The following is a 24286-nucleotide window of genomic DNA, read 5'->3' on the forward strand; positions in this document are numbered from 1 at the left end:
TGTCTCCTGGATTGGCAGGTGGATTCTTTATCAGGGAACCACCAGGGAAGCCCCCTCATCGTCCTTATCTATTCCTCTGTTGATGGACATCTGGATTGCTTCCATGTCTTGGCTATTGGAAACAGTGCTGCAGTGAACGTGGGGTGCATGTATCCTTTGGACCATGTTTTTCTCCAGTTGTATACCCAGGAGTGGGATTGCAGGATCATCTGGTAGCTCTGTTTTTAGACAGATGCATATTTTTAAACAACATACTTAGTTTAGCTTATTTTTGACTGTGTTAAAAGTAGTATCACTTTGTTAGTCTTCTGAGACTATCCCAAACACTAAGTTTTCTGAGTTTATTCATATTATTTGTGCGCTATTGTTCAGTCATTTCCATTGCTGAATGGCATTCCAGTTTGTGAGTATATATTTTATTTTTTATTATCCTGTTGGGATATTTTCTTTTTCTTCTTGAATATTGCTGCTATGAACCCATTCCTGTATATGATTTCTGGTGTACTATATATAGGTACTCTGAAGCACTTATCTAGGAATGAAAGTGCTACCTCAGAGAGTATTCAGCTTGGTCAGATATTGTTGCCTTGTTTCTCAAAAACTTTGTAGCAAAGTCTCCCCTTGCACTGTATAAGACAGCTTTACTGAGGTGTAACTTGCATACCACAAAATCCACCCATGTTAAATGAATAATTCAATGATTTTTGTGTAACCATCACCACAGTCCAGGTTTAGAACACTTCTGTCACCTTCAAAAGCTTCCTCATGCTGACAGTATTCACTTGATCCTGTTCATCTTATTACTTACCAACCTTTGACTTTGTAAGTCTTGTGGCTTTACAATATCTTGTTTGTGAATTTGCCTTTCTCTGACTATAAATAACTTAGAATATCTTGTCTTGTCTTTATTGATCATTTGTGTTTCTTGTTTTTTCCTCTACTTATTTTTCTGTTAGATTGTTTGATTTTTTTTTTATTATATGGAGTTTTTAATGTATTCTGGATACCAAAACCATGCCAGTTACATTTGTGGAATTATTTGCTTATTTGCTTCAATTTTGTCTTGATCTTCCCAGACTTTTCTGTTTCTTTCATTTTTCCCTCTCTCTCTCTCTCTCTCTGTATGTGTGTGTGTGTGTGTGTGTGTGTGTGTGTGAGAGAGAGAGAGAGAGAGAGAGGTAACAGGTTAATTTTAATTCTGCCATCTAAAGCTATATAACAGTATATCAGATTCATGGAACTATTGTACACATTCAGTAAAGTGACAACGGTGCAATACCACTTAGTATCTCAGAATCAGGAATATACAATTTTGAATAGTTTAAACACAATCCACAGTCTTTAAAATCAGAAACCATCTGCAGTTATATAATTGTCAATTAAATGTTACCACTTAATAGTTGATATAGTAGTCTATATCTAGTAGGGAATGTTGAAAGCAATTTTAGAGTCTCATCTTGTTGGACTCTGTTGGGAATGTTTCTTGAATAGATATGTGACTGGCCAAGATGGATAAACACAAGAACAAGTAAAGTTCTACCACGATTTCAGTAGTGTTCAGTGTTTTCTTTGTCAGTTAAAAGTGAACAGCCAGAATTACAAACTTTACATATGTACAAGGCGTGCTGTAAAAAGGATGTTTGTTTACAGGCATGTAAAAGTACTTTGTAACTAGTGTGATAAAATAATGTATAAAGATAAATAGCAAAAACAGTAATTGTCTGTGAATTTGCAGAATCAATTCCCTATTTTATATTACATGAAATAAAAGCAGTTTTAGTTTTCTTGAACTGCTTTTCTAGAAATACTTGAAATGGAATACAGACAGAAATTATTATTTTTACCCTTGGACATGGCTGTAAAAATAGTTAGAAAATAAACCAAGCGGATTTCTCTGGTGGTCCAGTGGTTAGGAATCTGCCTTGCAATTTGGAGGATGCAGGCTTGAAATCTGGCCTGGGAACTGAGATCCCACATGCCACAGAGCAGCTAAGTTTGTGCCTCCACAACTAGAGAATCCGTGTGCCACAACGGAAGATCCTTCATTATGCAACTAACACCTGATGCAGCCAAATAAATAAGTAAATATTCAAGGGGAAAAGAAAGCCAACAACCAAGAATACTGGAATGCCTGAGTCCAGAATGAACCCAAATATTTGGCCATATAGAATATTATTGACTTCAAGAGTAGGAATAATAATGAAGGATTTATAAGCAGTTTTTAATCACTAAACATAAGAGGCATTTTGATGATTTTGCCACCGGAAAAGAAAAGCTGTAGCATCACTAAAAGTTCTGAGAAGTCTGTTTTATATAGCTTCAACTCAGTTGAAAGTGTATTTATTTATATTTATTTAAGGTAACTAAAATTGACATAAAATATTTTTATAGATGGTATTTACAGTGTCTTAATGAACAGAGATTTAAATTTTAATGTCATTGGTTTCATCAGTGTTCTCTTTTAGTGACTTTATTTAGTCTTGTATTTTTCTCACTCCTGGGACTCTGAATACATGAACTATAGATGTTCCGTCCTAAGTATTGCTTAACTTTAGTTTGCAGATACTTGGTCTCATCTTTCTGTGCTGTACTGTGTGTTTATGTCTTAAATTTTCTCTTCTAAATAAGTACTTCTCTTGTTTAATCCCTTCAGTCAGTTTTTAGTTTAATGATATATAAATGAAATGGTGTATCAGTGATATACTTGTGAAATGATATATTTCATTTGTAGAAGTCTACCGTGTCTTTGTGATTCCATTTTTAAATTTCTTTAAGCATTTCAAGTTCTTAAGCCTCTGAAAATTCTGATACCAGCAGTCCTTGGGGTGTGGAAGGGCCAGTTGTTTTTGTTAGCTTTCTCCCATGAGGTCTTACCTCCCTGTATTTGTGGTGATCTTCAGTTTTATGCTTTGGCTTGATCCTGATTTGTGGAAAATCTGTAAGTCAAAATGGAGGATGTTTTTCTCCCAGAAGGACTGGAGTTGTTTTTGCCTGGAACCAGAGATTTAAATAACTTCAAGGTCTCAATGGCCCAAACTCAAGGCAGGGGTCCCAAGCTCTCTATAATCTTTTATTTGATTGAGCACTTCCCTTCTTTTCTTCTCCATATTCCTTCTTGTCATACTCATAGTTACATTTTTAAAGTGAGAGTCTTTTTTTTATTATCGTGTAGTACTTTTTGTTGCAGAATTTTTTTGTTTCTTCAAAACTTGTTCTACATTGGTTATTGACTAGACTTTCAGAAAGAAAAGAAAGCATTGCTGTAAAATTTTGTAGGTATTTTGGTGTATAAAAATGCAAAAAGGAAAAGAGGTCTGTTTTTAAAGTAAAAAGTTTGGAGAATATGAGATATTTTCATGGAAAGGAAGCAGCAAAAAGAGCTATCGTGTCACACATTGTAATTAACTTTAAAGCAAAATGAATTTCACATGAGTCTAATTTTGTTCTTTTGTGTAAAGATCCTAAGGAAACCCTCTATTTTAAATGTGACCAAGGCTCTCATTTTAGTTATTGAAAGATTCAATTTTCCCACATTACTGTGTGAAATGGATTGAATTTTGAAGTCTTTAGAACAACCAAGTTTTATTTTTCTTTCCTCATGTGTATTACCTTTGAAACTTCAAGGGCTTATTGCAGCCTTATGAATTGGTGGCAGTAATTTACATTAGCCTATCTTTAAAGTAAGTTGAAATTTGGAAGAAGGTCTTCTATTTGGATCATGTTACTCTAGTAGGTGTTAGCTGGGCTGCAGAGAGGGTCATAGAAAGGGATGGTGAGAGCCAAATGAGGACAAGCGTAATCTTGTAAAAAGTGATAAATAAAAGTATCTGAAAATTTTAGTGAGAAACTTTAATAATTTCTTTTAGTATTTTCTCAGAGTTTTATAACACCTGGGAGGTGACTCTTTTCTTATTTTAATGATTAGCTTTTTAAATGAAAATTTTTTCATAAATTTATATATTTCAGAAATTTTTGGGGGGTCACTTTGGGTCCAGCTTAGAGCTGGGCATGTGGCAGTGAAACTCGGGAGAGAGATGAAGGCTCAAAGCATTGTTTGGAAAGAGCTGCATGGGGATAACGTTGTAGGTGCTGAGGATGATGGCAGGTGGGGTGGGGAGGAGAAACATGTGGGTTGGATGGGGACATTGTTGAGGAAAGATATTAATGTCTTATGGAAACAAAGGTCTTGTGATCAAGTAACATTTGGGAAATGTAGAGTTAAAGCAGAGTTAAACAGGCTTCCTTATAGCATGACCTCTTAGAAACTTCAGAGTACCTGCTGGCACTGTGACTTTATAAGAGGAGGAGAAAAGGAGACCAACATTTTTTGACCATAGCCTCTTGTAGGAGTAATGTTCATTAGAAATATTTTAGGGAGAACTAGTTTGCTGTGATTTTTGCAATATTTCTCTGTATTAGATGGGAGGGCTCCTTACTGGTTTGGTTTCTAATGTGGCATATTGCTTCCCTGTGTTGCTTCAATTTCCTAGTGACCTAGCACAGTCATTGTAGAGCATTCTAGATGCTCATAGTCCCAAAAAGAAGGACCTCCTTGGCCTGGATGTGCCCTGTGTAGTGACCCAGGCCCAGAGCTCAAGGGTGTGAATTCAGACTTAGCACAGTCTCTCTATGTAGGTTTATAGAGGCATCGTTCATGCTAATGCTAGTTTGGGGGTACTTACTTCCTCTGTGAAGTCCAAAACCTGATCCTAAAACAGATCCTGAGTGGCTGTCAGTTCAGTTCAGTTCAGTTCAGTTTAGTCGCTCAGTCGTGTCCGACTCTTTGCGACCCCATGGATCACAGCACGCCAGGCCTCCCTGTCCATCACCAACTCCCGGAGTTCATTCAGACTCGCGTCCATTGAGTCAGTGATGCCATCCAGCCATCTCATCCTCGGTCGTCCCCTCTTTCTCCTGCCCCCAATCCCTCCCAGCATCAAAGTCTTTTCCAGTGAGTCAACTCTTCGCATGAGGTGGCCAAAGTACTGGAGTTTCAGCTTTAGCATCATTCCTTCCAAAGAAATCCCAGGGTTGATCTCTTTCAGAATGGACTGGTTGCATCTCCTTGCAGTCCAAGGGACTCTCAAGAGTCTTCTCCAACACCACAGTTCAAAAGCATCAATTATTTGGTGCTCAGCCTTCTTCACAGTCCAACTCTCACATCCATACATGACTACTGGAAAAACCATAGCCTTAACAAGATGGACCTTAGTCAGCAAAGTAGTGTCTCTGCTTTTGAATATGCTATCTAGGTTGCTCATAACTTTTCTTCCAAGGAGTAAGCGTCTTTTAATTTCATGGCTGCAGTCACCATGGTAATGAAAATTTAGGAGTTCTCTCAGATTACTGTCTGATTCTTGTTAGATTGATGATACAGAGATTGAAAAGAAGGATCCTTGATAAACTTCTCATTTACACATATGTGCACAGATTATGGTCCAATGTTGAATTATTTCAGTAAACCAGGCAGAGACAGGGTAAATAGACACAACAGAGCAGGGCATGTCTAGAATGCACTGGGTTATTGGGGTGAAGGGAAATGGGGACCAGGGAGGAAACATTTGCTCAGTGGAGGTCAGGTGAGTTGCAAATACTGCTCAAACACCCGTTGGACACTGTATGCTGCTGCTGCTAAGTTGCTGCCGTTGTGTCCGACTGTGCGACCCCAGAGAGCCAGCCCGCCAGGCTCCCCCGTCCCTGGGATTCTCCAGGCAAGAACACTGGAGTGGGTTGCCATTTCCTTTTCCAGTGCATGAAAGTGAAAAGTGAAAGTGAAGTTGCTCAGTCGTGCCCGACTCTTCGTGACCCCATGGACTGCAGCCTACCAGGCTTCTCCGTCCATGGGATTTTCCAGGAAAGAGTACTGGAGTGGGGTGCCATTGCCTTCTCCATGGACACTGTATGGAAGAGCCTTATTCGAGGGGATGGAGTCTGGGAAGAGGCATTTTTCTGTGAACGTGCATTGGTGTATAGACTTTCTGAAGAGACTTGATGGCTTTAAGCTTTGAATGGTTTGGCAGGTTTCCAGCCTGTCATTGTGGGGCTTGTTTGTAGCTGGTGTCTTTCTGGAGACTACTTTTACACTAAATCAGTTCTGTCCCCAACCCTGAAGTGAAGCAACTTTTATTAGAAGCTTTGCCAGTGTTTGTGTAGGGTGACTGTATGCCTGGGTGGGAAGAATGTAGCAGTTTTATATGTTTGCCTGTCATAAATTTTAGCTCCTTGGATCTTTGTTGATTTTTAGTGCTGAGAGAAGAGGATGGTATATTGCATTTTCACATGATCAGAACTGAAAGCATAGAGTTTATAAGTGAAGGCCTAGAGTCAGAAAGATTCAGGCTTATCTTTGCCACCCACTGCTCTAGGAGTACTAGGTTTTCCATTTGTTCATTTGGGTATGACATTGCTTATGTTACAGGATTATTTTGAGTTGATGTAGGCTGCCGTCTCTGGGGTCACACAGAGTCGGACACGACTAAAGCGACTTAGCAGCAGTGTACATGTATGTGCAGTATAATGAGATAGACTGTGGTGTCACACTTCTCCCCAATGACAATTGAGGTGTCCTCCTTGTCTGAATCTCTGAAGGAGACCTGGTGCTCTTTAGAGTTTGAGTAGAACCTGTCCTTCTAGGCAGCTAGCGAGTTCAGTCAGTAGTAGAGAGCAGACATTGGAGAAGGAATTTGGAAACACTAGGATTTATTCTCAGCCCCTTGTTATACCTGTTATTCTTAATATTTTAATAACCTCTTTTATTGAAATTATGTGACTTTTTATTTTAGCAAAAGAAATTAAGTTTTTACATCATGGCAACCTTGGCCCTTGCCCCTTGCCCAGAAGAAACTGATGCGCTGATGCCAACATATTATTAATATTTGCCCATTAATGGGAAGAATTTCAGTAGTGAATTTCATAGGACCTTTTTTTTTTCTATCACTTTGTCACGTGTTTGGCTTTTGTTTTGTTTCCAGTAAGATTTACTGGAGAATAGTGGAAACATTTATTTTGTCAGTTCTAAAATATAAGTTTTATTTTCTAAAGGTTTTTATGTCTTTTATCCTATTTAGTCCTCTGAGCAGCTCTGGGTGGGTACCTCATGCTTTCCCAAAGAAAGAATGGGAGCTCTGGAAATCACAGTGATTTTTGCCCTCAGCAGTGGCAGAGCTGGAGCCATAATCTGGATCATCTGCCATCACTCTTTAGTCTCTTCCCTCATCCCTTTAGACCCACAGGTCTAGTCATGTCAAGGGATTCAGCCTGAGTTATTTCTGAAAGGTAATATCAGTTGGAAACAAAGATGAGACTTCTTCAAATGTAGGAATTTCAGAAGAATAGTTTGTTCCTAAATTTGCAAGCTCATTCAATTTAAAAATGATTCCTATAATATGGTGCTCATTTATTACTTCAGAGTCATTGCCTCAATAATGACTTTTAAATAGGAGGACTCTATTATTAGAGTGATTGGACTGAAGTCTGATTGGACTAGGGTTAAGAGATTGCATCACTATAAATAGAGTGAGATAAAATATTTTACATAATTTGAACTTTTATGAGGTCTCATAAGTTGGGACCTAGGATCTTTTCTAGAAGGATACTTAACTTTGAACAATTTCCAAATAGCAAGCTTCCTGCTGTAGGTTTTAAGTTATAGAATGGCTGTCTTGGGGAGTTTTGGAATTAAGTGATTTCCCCCGATACTTTTCAGTTATATTACCTGAGGCACAACTTCATTAACTGCCCCATCAAAAATTTTCCTGACCCAAAAGCTCAAGTAAGTAAGATCAGTACATTGATTATATTGTCATCTAAAGACTATAATGAAAACAGAATAATGAAAATACTAGGCATGGTTATCTATGAGGCCTTGGCATAGTTACTGGGGAGGGCCTTTTTGGTATACATAAATAAATTTAATGTCCCATGAGGAAGTTGAAATGGATTTAAAGACACTGCCATTTCATCGTGATTGCAAAAATGTGGGTCCAATTACTGATATTTAGTATTTTATTATGAGAAAAGTTCATGAGAAAAATAGTTTGTAGAAATTATAAACAGTTGTGAATTAGACTGCATTAATAAGTGATTGGTAAGTTTTAATAAAACTGGAATCTTTTCCTGTCATTTTAACTTTTATCCCAGTGACTCAACTTTTTCTGTCTCTGTTACCAGCCATGTGGTGTTACTGTTATAAAACTATATTATTCCAACAATTTTACCAAAGTTTGGATAAATATTTTTAGCTGTTATTCTTTGTTTAAAATTTCCCATCAGCATAAGAGGTTGATATTTAGTTGAAGAAGCAGTAGAAGCACAATGATCTGTGACTTAGAATAACGCTAAGGATTTTTCCAAAATTAGAGTTGGGTTTTCAGGAAATGATGTATCACATGCCAAAATTGAATGGGGCTGAAAGAGGGATGACAGAAGATACATTTTGTTAGTGGTGTCTTGAGATGATGGCTGATGTTTAATGACTTAAGTAATGCGCAAATAAACAAGCTAAAAACCAGAAACCCCCCCAAACTAAATAGTGTTCCAAGGATGGAAAGCATGCTGCAGATCATATGCTTGGAATCAATGATGTTTTTTTTTCAACCAACAGCTGATGGGACTAGGTCCTTAATTCTCTGTCATTTGGCATAATTTTATACTAATATTTATATAGAACCACATTTTGCTGGTATTAATCTTGGATAATTAATCATGGATCTGTATAAATATATATATATGTGTGTGTGTATGTGCCTTGGATACTTATTGCTTTATTTTTTAAATTTCTAAGTGAGTTAAAATATACAGTGTAATAATTTTGGCAGATGATGGTTTGATCAGTAAATGTTATCTTTATGAGTTTATTAATGTTTGTCTTTTTTCCCCCTTCTCTCTCTTCCCTGTTTTTAGGGTGTGGATGAATGGAACATAGCTCGCCTAAACACGGTCTTGGATGTGGTTGAGGAAGAGTGTGGTATTTCTATTGAGGGTGTAAACACCCCTTATCTATATTTTGGCATGTGGAAAACCACATTTGCATGGCACACCGAGGATATGGACCTCTACAGCATTAATTATCTCCACTTTGGAGAGCCCAAGTCTTGGCAAGTTGCATGTTTAATATTCATTTGCTTTGGAATTGTGAGATCTAGGCAAAAGGAACCTGTTGAAGATGGGTTTTTTTCCCCCTTTTCTGGCAGATTCAGATTTATATGAGCTGTAAGAAAGTTCTTGACCATAACAATTAATTATTGAAGAGTCTTCCACTCTGCCTAGGGTTTTGCTCAAAACCATAAAGCTAATGGTGATTTGTATATCCAAATTTGGCCTACAGACCATTTTGTGGGTCATGGATTGATATGTATTTTAGTCTCAAAGAATTTGGCATCTTGAACTTCTCTGAGCATTTGCTGGAAGGTATGCGGAACCTAAGTTAGGAGTGAAAATTCACTTCCTGGATGTACCTAGTGATTTTCTGGTCTAATCTCTGAATCAATGACAGATTCCATTTAGTATGTGGTGAGTAGAGGGATAGGAGGCATGAATCATTAGACCTGTTACCACTTTTTTGGTGGTGGATATGGGGAGAAAAATAAGAATGTGAATGTGTGTTAACTTGCAATTACCTGTGTCATCTTTCTGAGCAATGATTTTAAGATTTATTGTTCTGTAGAATGTATCATATGGTACTCAGCACAAATTTGTGATTGTTATTCTGTCAGTCACCCTGGAGTTCTTTGTGGTCAGCCAGTTTCATGTTTGAACTTATTTTTGTCAGTTTTAGTCTTAGGAAGGGCTTTCCAGGTGGCTCAGTGGTAAAGAATCCACCTGCCAATGCAGGAGACATGGGTTCAATCCCTGGGTTAGGAAGATCCCTGGAGAAGGAAATGGCAACCCACTCCTGTATTCTTGCTTGGGAAATTGCATGGACAGAGGAGCCTGGAGGGCTATGTTTCATGGGGTCACAAGAGTCAGACACGCCTGAGTGACTGAGCACAGTCTTAGGAGAGCTTAAATATCAGCTCTATTTTTTTTTTTTTATAATACACATATGTGGAGAATAATTCACAGACAGAAGCATACGAGGTATCCACTTGACAAGCCAGAAAATACTGAATATGCTCTTTCTGCTGGTTACGAACATGATAGGATGCTCTTTAGGTGCTTGTGTCAGCCCAGTAGCTTTCTTGCCTCCAATTTAAAGGTAATGGCCTCTTTTAAAGTTCTCCTGCTGATCAGGTTTTGAGTGCAATGTATAATTTCTGTCCACATCTTGCTATTACTTGCCCTTGAGGTTTCATCATTTCGTGAAGTGTGAAGTTGTAAGCTTTCTCCAGAAAATTCAAATACAGCAAAAGTTCATAATGATCAAAAATGACATTTAATCAGCAGGAAAGCTTTTGGTGGAAGGGCAAAGCTCTTAGGACCCAGAAAAAAAATCCAGACGTTTTCTGGTTTGTGATGGAGTTTTATGATCTGAGAAAAATTTAGTGATAAGTTTTGTAACTCATTTTTAATAGTGCTTTACTTACACATTTTGTTTGGAAAATTTTTAGCATTCTACTGTCTTAATGGAATAAATAAAATGTAAACATTTTAAATAGGTGGTCTAGGAACTAGACTTTGACAGAATGGGATGGAAAGATGATTTCTTACACAAGTGTTTGTTGGGGACCAGCTTGTGAGCACACGCTCTAGGCCTGTGTCTCTCATCTTTCTTCAGCACCACGGTAGAGTCTTTTGGAGTGTCATCGTTCAGTACTTTTGGGAATCAACTTTAAGAGACTCAGAGACATATTTTAAAAAATGTGTAGGCTCCTGGGCAGTTTCTTAGCTGCATAGTTATTCCCATGATCTTTCTTTTACTCACTTTTGTTGTGAGTAAAATAGGCAAAATTGTTAAATTCAGCATGTTGTATATAAGGCAATTATATATTTCCCTTAAGAAATATGGTTAGGGGTTTCCTTGGTGGTCCAGTGGTTAGGACTCTGTGCTTCCAGTGCAGGGGGCACAGATTGCGTCCCTGGTTAGGCAACTAAGATCTTGCAAGCCTCATGGTATGGCAGAAAAACAAACAAACAAACAAAAAACCCCAACAAACCCTGAAAAGTTAGTAAAAGTTAGCAAAACTTTTCCGTAGATTTGGAGAAATTCATGACAATCATGACAGTGCCTGGGACATTTTAGTATTGGAGGAGTTGAAATGAAGTCTCTGCTTTCTTATTAAGAAAAGTGATTTTTTTCCCCCTTCTCTCTTGGGCCAAGACTTATCTCCTAAAGATTGCTTGGGCATCTTTGGTGGCTCAGATGATAAAGAATCTGCCTGCAATGCCGGAGATGCAGGTTTGCTCCCTGAGTTAGGAAGATCCCCTGGAGAAGGAAATGGTGACCCACTTTAGTATTCTCGCCTGGGAAATTCCATGGATAGAGGGGTCTGGTGGGTTATAGTGCATGGGTAGCAAAGAGTCGGACACAGTGGTGATTAAACAACAACAAAGATTTCTTAGAGTAGAATATTCTGTTAGGGATATGACTGATTCTAGAGTCTTGTCTTTGGAAGAGGGCCACGCTCTTCATGAGTGAGGATAAGTATACTGGATTCCAAAGTATTTCTTTCTCTCAGAGTATCTCTTTCTCTCTAAATACAGAAAATTTTCTGTATTAAGTTATTCTATTTGTTTGTAAGCATATAGACTCCATTATATGCATTAAGAATAGATTTATACTATCACTATTACCTTTAACCTTGGCCATTATTTATAATGGTAAAACAATAAAACATAGCAGTGAGTTATGACAGTTAATCTACATTCCATTTTCTAAGATAGCTACTGTGGGAAAAGAGCGATATAAATGACTCTAAGGATATTCCCCAGTATGCTTATGAATGATTATATTAGCTCGGCATAAATAATTTTGAGGTAAACTTTATTATTATCATAAAGTTTCCCTGGTGGCTCAGATGGTAAAGAGTCTGCCTGCAATGCAGGAGACCCAGGTTTGGTCCCTGGGTTGGGAAAATCCCCTGGAGAAGGAAATGGCAGCCCACTCCAGTATCCTTGCCTGGAGAACAGTTTGGACAGAAGAGCCTGGCGGGTTACAGTCCACGGGGTCACAAAGAGTCCAACACAATTGAGCTGCTAACACTTTCACTTTTCTTATTATTAATATTCACCTCAGTAACCATCATAATATATTTGAAGTAAGCTTTGAAAGGTGGTAGAAGCATACAAATTCATGTAAATATTGGGAAGTGGGCAGTTGTGTGGCAGACTCAGACTCAAGCAACAGCAGACAGGGCTGTGGTCCTCACTCTGCTACTGATACGTGTGGCTTTGGGCAAAGAGCTTACTTCTGTGGACCAATTTCCTCACCTAGAAAATGACAAGGCCAATCAGGATGCACTCCAGTGCTCTAATTCTGTAATTTGTGATAAAAAGGACACGGGTATTTTTACCCAGCGTACGGAACGAGAGGATGCGGAGGTGACTTGAAGTTGGGGTGTGTGTGTGTGCACGTGCGCGTGCATGCACGTGCCCTCGCTGGTTTCCTTCTCTGGTGTCCTCCCCTTGTTGAGTTGCCTTTCCTTTCCTCCAGGGGTGCCCTATTCACACTTGACGTCTCTGCTCCGGGCAGTGTGTCTTCCTCCTGTCTGGTCTTATTGCCTGGCGTTCAATTTCAGTGACCTTCTCTTCTTCAGTTTTCTCCTTAGGCACCAAGTTCTGGTTACAGGTATTACAAAGACTGCCTAAAATTCTCTCCTTACTTCCATGACTGTGCTTGCTACTCTTCTTTGCCCTTGCGTTCCTTAAGTTTTGCCTCAAGGCCTTCTGGACCATGTGTTGCCCCACCTTAGGCTTCTGTCTTTGCACCTTTCAAGTGATTGTGTGACCATTTCTGCTGCCCCTTTCCTATGCTTGCTTTGAAGTTTGGGGGCTGTGTTTTTCTCTTTAAAATGGTCAGCACTTAACACAGGACCTGGCTAGAGGTTTGATGCTCTGTTAAGTAATTCTCATTTTGAATCAAGAGAGTATTAAATTGTTTTGGATCAGTCTGTTCAAGAGTAGACAGGATAATATATAAAATGTTTTATAAAGATTCTTGACTCCAGTGTAATTATTAAGAACACCAAGCTTCCAGAGATTTCTGAGTAGCTGCTGATAGGCCTGGCTCCAGGTAGAAGCCATGAGACATGGTTTACTGGGTACAACATGTAGCAGATTTTGCTGAGTAAGTGTTCATGAACACAGGTATGTACTGAAGAGAGGAGCTAATTATTTATTTAAACATTTCTAGCATGAAGGTTTAAGGAAAAAGAGCTTAAAGTAGGCAGATAGAAAACTGATATGGCAGTCGGTGGTAGCGTATTTATTTTCTTGGAATTAATATTGACTTTGGAGCCAGAAGACCTGTTTTAAAAATCCCAATCTGTCACTTGCCAGCGGAATGACTTAGGGCAAATCACCATACTCCATTCATCATGAATTTCTCTAACTGCCAAACAGAGGCGTGATTTATTCTCTATCTTAATAGTATTGCTTAGAGGGTCCTGGGAAATACATTGTATAAAGGTGTCTTATAAATTGTAAAAGAACTATTCAAATATTAGTAGTTACTGTTATCTTAATAACTTTATAAAAATAAGTAATTTTTTGGTCATAGTAATTACTTAGAGCTTGAACTTGGCGTGATGTGTTTCTGTGTATGATTGAGTGGGCGTTTCAAGGATCAGTAAAATAAAAGTTTCTTTCCCAAGCATCATGTATGATAGTGGTTAATTCCTGTGAGATACAGAATTTAGATGGTGACTTGAATCTCTGTCTTTGAGAAACTGTGTCCAAATACAGCAAATAAGATAGTTTCAGACTTACTCTGTTGAGAATGAGAGAGGTAAAGTTTAGGGGGACTTGTCTTAAACTATGAAAAGGTCTCAAGTCAGGAGAGAAGTTTCTCCTGGAAGTTTTTTGAAAAATTAAAAGATGGGCTGAAGCATTTTGGACTTGGCTAAATTTTACTCAGTAAACTGTGCAGTTTTGTTAAATGTAGCAATAAGAAAGTGTCAGATTATTCAGTGTGATATATCTTAATTCCTTGCTTTTTCTTTAGATCAATTTGTTTAGTGCTGTGTAGTATTTTAAGTGCACAGATTTTTGCCCCAGAGTCTTGTGTTTTGAGTTCTGGCATTGCTTTTTTACTGAGAATATCACCAAGGGAAATTATTGCATAACCCTATGCCTCCTTTTTCTTACTTTATTTTAAAATTTTATTTATTTATTTGATTGCCCTAGTTCTTAGTTATATTACATGGGATCTTTGATCTTCGTTGTAGCATAAGAGATTTTCAGTTGTGGCATGTGGGATCTTTATAAATATTTATAAATTGAAGTGTTAATAAAATTAACTGCAAAAGTTTATTCTGATCATTTAGGCATATCTATGTTATATATTTTTAGATAATATTTTAAAAGGTTTAAAAAATTGGAACTATACCCCCCAGATATGGTATTAATTTTGTACGCAGCTGCTATCTGTATTTGTAGAGAGTCAGAGATAACAGGAAGCAAATATTTTTATTGGTCAAATGGATGATACTTTAGTTAGACCTCAGCCTGACTTGGAGATAAACACAGCCACACTGGTGTACACACATCCATCTCTGCAGTCCAGACAGTGAGTCCCAAAGACCCCTGCTTAACATTGAGTTCTCTGAGGAGAGTGTCAGGGAGGTCTGGTGCTTGTGATTTTGAAGGTAGATCTCAACGCGTTTTCCTGAAGTGATGAGATGCAGTGTCTTGTCACTCACTGACTGATGACTGTGGGTTCTCATACAGGAACTCTAAACTTGTATTAATACCTTTGATACCCTTGATAAGCATAGCAGGAGCTTGTAAATTCCTTCAGGATTCTTATTTCCTTGTAACTACTTTTTCACTTAAAGCCACCACCATCACCACCTACAAGATCTCCAGTAAACCATTTAAATGAAAAGAGACTGTTGAATCAAATCCTAACTCTTAGGGAAAAATCAGAAGGTTAATGCAAATTTATTTACTGTGTAGTTCATGGAAAACAAGGATTAGTGATGCTGCTGCTGCTGCTGCTGCTAAGTCGCTTCAGTCATGTCCGACTGTGCGAACCCGTAGATGGCAGCCCACTGGGCTCCCCCATCCCTGGGACTCTCCAGGCAAGAACACTGGAGTGGGTTGCCATTTCCTTCTCCAGTGCATGAAAGTGAAAAGTCAAAGGGAAGTCGCTCAGTCGTGTCCGACTCTTAGTGACCCCATGGACTGTGGCCTACCAGGCGCCTCCGTCCATGGGATTCTCCAGGCAAGAGCACTGGAGTGGGGTGCCATTGCCTTCTCCATTAGTGATGCTAGCCTTGCTAATTACTCTACCGGATATAGTGGTTCACAAATGTTACCTAACTTACTTATCTTTATTCCTCTGTATTTCTCTTCATCCTCTTCAGACTGTTTAGTTTAGAAACCACTTTGTAGAAAATATATGTTACTCAATATTTGTGTAATAAAAATTTTTCTTTGACTTGAGCATATAGGAAAGAAGCTTTTTTTTTTTTTAATTGCACTTCTGCAAGTAGGCTGGAAAATAGCTGTTACTTCTGTGACACCGAATGTGTTCATTGCTTGTAAGCTTACTTTTTAAGGTGTAGAGCTTGATTAGGATGATGAAGTATGTTCTCTATCTTTGGTGACTGCAGTTCATTTCATGTGTACCTCTTTTTGTGTGCCAGGAATTGTGCTAATCAGTTTAAGAAATCATCTCAGGTAAGCCAGACAACAGGTGTTTCAGGTAGGTGTTTTTTTGCCCCATTTTTAAACTGAGGACTCTCAAACTGACTTTCAGAGCCTTAACTTCTTTATCTGGGGGACTAGTGAGTCTTGCAGCTGGGATTTTAACTTGATTTAATCAAATCTTCCCATTGATTTAAAGTGAAAAGTGAATAGTGAAGATGAAGGAATATGCAAGAAGAAAGAGTACTTGTTTTTTTTTTTATTTTTTATTTTATAGCACCAGCTTTCTTTTAATGGGATTTTCTGCAGAACCAAAAGAGAAACCAGCCTCTTATATTTTGGGAGAAAACTATGGCATAAGAGAGATTTTCAGAAGGGTAAAATGTGGCTGGATTCCAATCATGTGATAGTTCGTAGCAGTTATTCAGTTGGGAGGACCATTGTAGGTGAGAGTGGGAGAAGCCAGTGGCCCAGGTTTATTTGCTTCAGGTTTGTTCTCTAGATAGCTTTTGGAAATCTGCTTGAAATTAGAAAATCCCACATTTTAGAAAGAATGTGTTTTACCTTGAGGATTTTGTCTTCCTCAGGGAATGAGTGATAATTTTTTATTTAAATGTCTGTTCACATTCAGTTCCCTCAAATGAAGCTTTGGAAAAAAAGCTAGTTTGTCCCTGTTGAGAGCCAAGAGTGCTTTGTCTATCAGACCTTTCCAGTGAAGTGGATGAACCTAGAGTCTGTTTTACAGGGTGAAGTAAGTCAGGAAGAGAAAAACAAATACCATATGTTAAAGTATATACATGGAATCTAGAAAAATGGTACTGATGAACCTGTTTGTAGGGCAGCAGTAGAGATGCAGACATAGAAAACAGATTTGTAGACATGGGGTGGGAGTGGGAAAGAGAGGGTGGAACGAATGGAGAGAGTAGCATGGAAACATGCACATTACCATATGTAATGTAGACAGCCAGTGGGAATTTGCTATATGAGGCAGGGAGCTCAACTTGGTGCAGTGTGACAACCTGGAGGGGTGGGATGGGGTGGGAGGTGGGAGGGGGGTTCAAGAGGGAGGGGACATATGTATACCTATGACTGATTCATCTTGATGTATGGCAGAAACCAGTACAACAGTGTAAAGCAATTATCCTACAATTAAAAATAAATGGAAAAATAAAGCCTATCGGACAAGAACTGCTAGGATGAGGACCAGCCTAACCCCTGAAGGCTATAACACAGTCCTCTTTACTCTTTCTAGTACTCTTGGTCAGCTAGTTTTTATACTTCATAAATTTCTTCATGTTATTTGGATTTCTTTTTACATAAAAATATAATAATGTCTGCATTGAATTTCTTTGGATTGAGAAGGTTTTGTTGAAATTGTCTTGGCTACTAGAAATATAAACTAAAAGTTAGGTTAGCCAAAAAGGAGAATTTAGTTGACTCATGCATTCACGAATGGACAGAAACAGCTGGACCCCTTAGAAGTTGCCAGGCTGTGTTGGATCCTGGGCCCACTTCTCCTTGTGTGTTGCCTTCAGTTTTCTCCCTGGCTTCTGTAATCCTCCCTGTGTCACCAGGCATGAAAGCTGCCCCATCGGGGAGGGCCATGAATTTTCCTGGCATGGATTCTCTTCCAGTCTCTTGTGTAATCACTGAGGCTTAGGCCAAGGGTTGGAAAGTATTGTGATTGTCCTGGCTTGGTCACAGGCCTGCCTCTGTGGTGGTGAGGGCAGAGACATGAAGAATGGCAGCCCCCATCAGAATTCCATGTTTGTGTTTGGAGGAGAGGGTGGATGTTCTTACCTGAATTTTGCTGCACAACGGGAGTAAAACCCAGTCTCCTACAGTTAACAGACAAAGAAAAGTCCCAAATAAGTTCAGATATTTGCTTAAAAATCTTAGGAAAACTGGTTCAATTAACTTCAGTTCAGTTCAGTTCAGTCGTGTCTGACTCTTTGCAACCCCATGAATTGCAGCACACCAGGCCTCCCTGTCCATCACCAGCTCCCAGAGTTCACTCAGACTCACGTCCATCAAGTCGGTGATGCCATCCAGCCATCTCATCCTCTGTCATCCCCTTCTCCTCCTGCCCCCAATCCCTCCCAGCATCAGAGTCTTTTCCAATGAGTCAACTCTTCGCATGAGGTGGCCAAAGTACTGGAGTTTCAGCTTTAGCATCATTCCTTCCAAAGAACACCCAGGACTGATGGAGCTCTTAATTTATTTTCTATGAGATTTGAAAAGATGTCCTTTGGAGTATTTTCTTAAGATGAAAAATATTTAGGATATTAAAGTTATTAAAATGTATGCTTATTTAACTTATTATAAAAGCATTTCTAGCAATTGATCATTGACTTTTACTTGAAGCAGAGGCAGTTGACAAAGTCCTCTTTATACACTGAACTGAAAACTAAAGAATATATATATAGTTTATAAGTTTCTTTTTCTGATGACTTGAACCAACATTGCCCTCTTATGATTTATGTATTAAATATCTTAACAATCAGTTTTACCACTTTGTTATGTCCTGTTCTCTTAGAACTTTTTTTTTTTTTCATTGATTTGTGTGTTTTGATCTTGTCTCCTCAAGGATACTTTTGGCTTCTTGAGAGCAGCCCCACAGCACCTTGGTAAGGCTCATCACCACAGGCTCTTCAGTTCAGTTCAGTCGCTCATACTCTTTGCGACCCCATGAATTGCAGCACGCCAGGCCTCCCTGTCCATCACCAATTCCTGGAGTTCACTCAGACTCACGTCCATTGAGTCAGTGATGCCATCCAGCCATCTCATCCTCGGTCGTCCCCTTTTCCTCCTGACCCCAATCCCTCCCAGCATCAGAGTCTTTTCCAATGAGTCAACTCTTCGCATGAGGTGGCCAAAGTATTGGAGTTTCAGCTTTAGCATCATTCCTTCCAAAGAAATCCCAGGGCTAATCTCCTTCAGAATGGACTGGTTGCATCTCCTTGCAGTCCAAGGGACTCTCAAGAGTTTTCTCCAACACCACAGTTCAAAAGCATCAGTTCTTCGGCGCTCAGCTTTCTTCACAGTCCAACTCTCACATCCATATATGACCACTGGAAAAACCATAGCCTTGACTAGACGGACCTTTGTTGGCAAAGTAATGTCTCTGTTTTTGAATATGCTATCTAGGTTGCTCATAACTTTTCTTCCCAGGAGCAAGCATCTTTTAATTTTATGGCTGCTGTCACCATCTGCTGTGATTTTGGAGCCCCCCAAAATAAAGTCTGACACTGTTTCCACTGTTTCCCATCTATTTCCCATGAAGTGATGGGACCAGATGCCATGATCTTAGTTTTCTGAATGTTCAGTTTTAAGGCAACTTTTTCACTCCTCTTTCACTTTCATCAAGAGGCTCTTTAGTTCTTCTTCACTTTCTGCCATAAGGGTGGTGTCATCTGCATATCTGAGGTTATTGATATTTCTTCCAGAAATCTTGATTCTAGGTTGTGCTTCATCCAGCGTGGCATTTCACATGATGTACTCTGCATATAAGTTAAATAAGCAGGGTGACAATATACAGCCTTGCTGTACTCCTTTCCTGATTTGGAACCAGTCTGTTGTTCCATGTCCAGTTCTAACTGTTGCTTCCTGACCTGCATACAGATTTCTCAGGGGGAAAGTCAGGTGGTCTCATATTCCTGTCTCTTTAAGGATTTACACAATTTGTTGTGATCCACACAGTCAAAGGTGTTGACTTAGTCAATAACGCAGAAATAGATGTTTTTCTGGAACTCTTGCTTTTCGATGATCCAGCAGATGTTGGCAATTTGATCTCTGGTTCCTCTGCCTTTTCTAAATCCAGCTTGCACATCTAGAAGTTCATGGTTCACGTATTGTTGAAGCCTGGCTTGGAAAATTTTGAGCATTACTTTACTAGCGTGTGAGAGGAGTGCAGTTGTGTGGTAGTTTGAGCATTCTTTGGCATTGCCTTTCTTTGAGATTGGAATGAAAACTGACCTTTTCCAGTCCCGTAGCCACTGCTGAGTTTTCCAAATTTGTTGGCATATTGAGTGCAGCACCTTCACAGCATCATCTTTTAGGATTTGAAATAGCTCAACTGGAATTCCATCACCTCCACTAGCTTTGTCCATAGTGATTGCCACAGTAGGTTCCACTAATATTCATTTTCGCATATAGATACAGTAAAAAGAAAAAAGAAAAAAGAAAAAAATTCTTCTTACACTCTAATAAGAACTCTTAGGATTAACTGTCTTAACTTTCCTGTATATCATACAGCATTGTTGTTACAGTTGTCATGTTGTTCATTGCATCCCTTATTTATCTTATAACTGAAAGTTTGTATCTTTGGACCATTTTCCTCCAATTCTGCCTCTCCTCACCTTCTGCCTCTGGTAACCACAAGTCTGATCTCCTTTTCTGTGAACTGGTGTCTTTAAAAAAAAAAGAAAAAAAATCCGCATGTAAGTGAATACTTCTTTTTTTGAAATTTAAGGCTGTGTACTTTTTTTTGGTTTGTTTGTTTTAAATATTACTTGAGTTGTCGTTGGGTAGCTCGGTTGCTTTGGGTAATGTGCACTTTTGAAAGCCTCTCAATTTTCAAAGAGGTTTCCAACTGTAAAGTAGCTGTGTAGGTAATTTTCCCTTGAAGATTAAAGTTCAATCACAAGAAATCTGCTTGAAAATGCTTCAGTACTTTGTTGGAGTTAATTGTGTTAAAACTCTGTAAGCCAATTGTAGTGAAACTCTTTAAGCTAGTGATACTTTTTCTTATGGATGAAATAATTATCCTTTGAATAAATGATCACTTCAAAAATATACCATCCTCTGAAGATTTCCATATATGGTAAGATTGTTTTTCCTTGGGAAAACACTGGTTTTGGTAAATTTTTGATAGGAACAAATAATTTCATATGGACATGTTTTTTATTACCAATTTTTGAAGTTACTATTTTTTTATTCTTCTTGAAATGGCATTTTGTTTCTGTTATATTAATGCTTGATTCTGCAAAACACTACATCTGTGTTTGGTGATTTTTGGTTTTGTTTGTTGGTTTGTTTCCTGTTTGTTCATTAAATATTTATGGAGTCACCCACTGGTCAGATACTGGTCTTGGTGAATAAGACAGAATGGTCTTTAGGAAACTTACAGTTCATAAGCATAGCTTTTAGTACCCGCACACTCCATTTTATTTTCTAGCAGTAGCATAACACCTGTTCTTAGGAAAATTTTATTGCATTCCTAGTCTTACTTGAATCAAATTCTTACTCTGAGTATTCATGTGTAAACCAGAAAGAATTTTCCTGTGATGGGTTCTCACTTTGGAAAACACTGGCCTAGCATGGAGGTTCTCAAACTTTACATAAATGAAAATTTCTTCAGAAGGTCAAATTATATAAAATTTGAAAATAAAAGCAGAGATGACCTGCCTGAAATGTGTGTCATGAAACTCTCCCTCAGCAACTCCTTCCTTCAGGTCCCCTTGGGAAACCGTGATGCCCTGTGGGATGCCGCAGAAAACAGGAAATCAGTCATCCCTTACTCAAAATCCACGTCACTACTGAATGTATTATTTGTTGAGTACTTTGAAGAGATCAGTATTAAAACATAAAGATTTCTTTACTATTGTCTATAGTTGATGATCAACTAATACTTTTTAATACCTTTTTCTTGATGCAGTTGTCTCACTTATGACAGCCTACACATGTGGCTGCTAGATATTATTTTTTCTGTCTAATTGTTCTGTCAGGAAATGGGCCACAGATGGCATAGGGTGAGGCCAAGCTCTGGCTGAATTCCTTTTCTCAGGGGCTTTGTATCTTGTCCCTTAGGGTCTCAGGTCAAACACCTCATCCTCCAGGTCATAGTTAGAGATGCCCAGCTTGCATTTGCAGGTCGAATGCTTAAGTGACACCTCCTTACAAACATGTGCATTGTAATTGTTTGTTGTAGCTTGTGTTGCTCAATTTTGAGACTCGTGTGTGTGCTGGCGGTGTCTAGGATAGTGCTCTGTAAGCAGCCGCTGTGGGGAGGGAGGAAGGCAGGACTGGGCAGAAGGGGAAGTTGACTGCCTTCAAACCCTGGGCTGATTCCAGAGGCAGCTCTGGCCCTGACAGGGCCTCAGGGTCCCAAATGGAGGCAAGAGGGTCAGGGCTCAATACTCCGGCTTGGAGCACTCATTGCGTATGGGCTACCATTCCCTCCCTCTCTGGGGAGCATGGTCATGAAGAAAGGAACTAGACCCTGGGTGAGTGTCACGTGGGGACAAGGAGCATCCCTTTGCTGAAGGTGCTGAGGGCCTCGTCCAGCAGTGGGGGTGGGGGGTGGTTACCACCAAAGCACCCCTTGTAGTCGCACTTTCTGTTTCTCACATTTGTCTGTTTCCATTTAAGAACTGAAAAGAAGTAAGCAGTGTTCTGTTTTCCACAGGTAGCTAACGAGATTTCATAATAAAAAATATTAATGCTTAAACTTTAATAAATGAATAAATGGTGAATCTTGTTAACATCATCAGTAATGTGAAAATGTAACATAATCACACATATAAAAATCTATAGTTCAACCTTTTTGACACAATTAGAAATAGGCCTTAATTAAAAAGTATATTATAAATTACTTCAGAAATATTGAGTTTTGTGAAATATAATTTAGGTACTTTTTGATTCATGAAGCTTTTTGTAACAAGAACCAAAGAAAACTTTTGAGTAGTGATTTGATGGCTTTGTTTTTTGTAATTGCACTGCATTTAAAATGTCATTATCATTTGCCTGGTATATACTATTACTTTAGTTTCAAAGGTAGTGATTTTTTTCAGTTGCGAGTTTTAAAAGTGGGTAATCTAAGAAAGGTAGCTGGGACAAGTATTCTGTGTGAATATTGGCTTTTGGCCTGATAGCAGGCATAAAACTTTTACTTCCAAAAGTTGGCTCACTCTGCAGTAATTGCAGTGATCATTGAAAATGGTGTGGGTTTTCCTTGGAAGGGATGGGCTAGGTAGCCCCTGTCACTTCCTTCCTCTTGGCATCTTGGTGTGACTGATCAGGAAACAGGATTGGATATGGGGCTGGAGAGCATATCCTGGGCTCTAGACTCAGATCTGGGCTTGGGTACCAGTCTATCATCGATCTTGCTTAACAAAATTAATCCCTCTAAGCCTTAGTTTCATCATCAGTTAAAATGGAGGTGTTAGTAAGAGAACTTTAATCAGAGGATCTTAGCATGAGGTTTGGCATATTATAAGTGCTTGATAATGGTAGCTGTGATGAGCGATATAATTTTATTGGTCAGTTTTTCTTTTCACTCAGCTTTCAACACTTTAGTAACTATTGAAAGTATAACTTGCTTATGCTCGTAAAAGAAGGAAGGGCAATTTAGAGTTGTCTGTCAGAAAACTAATCTTTGGGGACTTGAGCCTGAATCTTCATGTGAGATGACAGAGTGAAACAGCAGGAAGAAGAGGAAATATATGCAAAGGAGGGCAGGGCGACTTCACACATAGCCTTCTTCAGGGGAAGGGAGCTGAGGTCTGTGCTGTTTCAGGACTGACCTGCCTGAGTGTGGCCTGGACCTGGAAATGGAGCTCCTCTTGGTGGCCTTCGGCTTGGTGAAACTGCCCTTGATGGTTTCCTGAGAGAAATTAGGGGGACATCGGGGATTATCAGAGAAATGGGAGTTACCCTCTGAGTAGTGCTGGTAAACATTTCTGATGGACTAACAGTGTGAACATATCTTGAAATGAGCAATACCAGTTCATAGAGAAATCCTAAATCAAAGAAATAGATCTAGTACCAATTGAAAAACAGTTTCACCTGCTGACAGTTTGAAATCTCAGCCTGATACTATTCAGTTAAAGATAATATGTGTAAGTTACAGCCACCAAGATAACATCACTTTAGGTCTGTTCTTTGAGTAAACCACCCAAAGACGTGCTTAGAAGGATTATTCTGTTTTCCTTGGCCTTCAGATTAGATCTCTTGTCCTTCCAATTCATAAAAGATGCTAATTTTAAACAAAATATCTAATTAGTATGTCACTAGTTTATTAGTGATTCATGGTTTCTTAATGTTAGCAGAACTGTTTGTCATACTCACTATGTCTGAAACAAATACACTGTCCTAAAGGTTAAATGGACAGTTAGTAATTTCAGCAAACCAATATGCATGTGTGGGTATGCATTGGTAGACATCTTATATGGTGGTTTTCAAAGGATACAGAGAAGTATAAAACATACTTATATCTTCAAAGAATTAAGAATTAGTTGCCTAACTGAGCAGTGGTGGCACAAAGTATCCAGTTGTGAAGCAGGCACTCTCACTGTACTATGTAGGTTAAAAGGGATAATTTATTTGAAAATTTCTGTGTGGTGGTAGGTGTTCTGTCAGAGAACATGGTGCCTATCCACACAAAAGTGATTTATTCACACCACACAACAGCTAGCTGTGGAAAGCAGTAGATGATAAACACTATGTAAGAAGTATAATGGAAGGTCTCTGGAAGGTATCAAAGAAGTAGCATTGCTGAGGTTTCCGGTGGTCAAAGAAAGCTTCATCGAGGAGGTGGAATCTG

At 38.8% G+C, this 24286-nt stretch overlaps 1 protein-coding gene across 7 annotated transcripts in view; it reads left to right on the plus strand.

Moving 5' to 3' along the window:
• Positions 1 to 24286, plus strand: part of KDM4C (lysine demethylase 4C) — a 398538-nt gene that overhangs the window by 64257 nt on the left and 309995 nt on the right. For all 7 annotated transcript variants that reach the window (XR_006058671.2, XM_042243436.2, XM_004004373.6 and 4 more), the window contains one exon: positions 8902 to 9095. Coding sequence is in view for 6 of the 7 variants with exons in the window: in XM_042243436.2 (XP_042099370.1) it covers positions 8902 to 9095 (194 nt within the window). In the remaining variant the exon portion in view is untranslated. The remainder of the gene's footprint in view (positions 1 to 8901; positions 9096 to 24286) is intronic.

Source organism: Ovis aries, chromosome 2 (genome assembly GCF_016772045.2).
Source record: "Ovis aries strain OAR_USU_Benz2616 breed Rambouillet chromosome 2, ARS-UI_Ramb_v3.0, whole genome shotgun sequence".
NCBI lineage: Eukaryota > Metazoa > Chordata > Mammalia > Artiodactyla > Bovidae > Ovis > Ovis aries.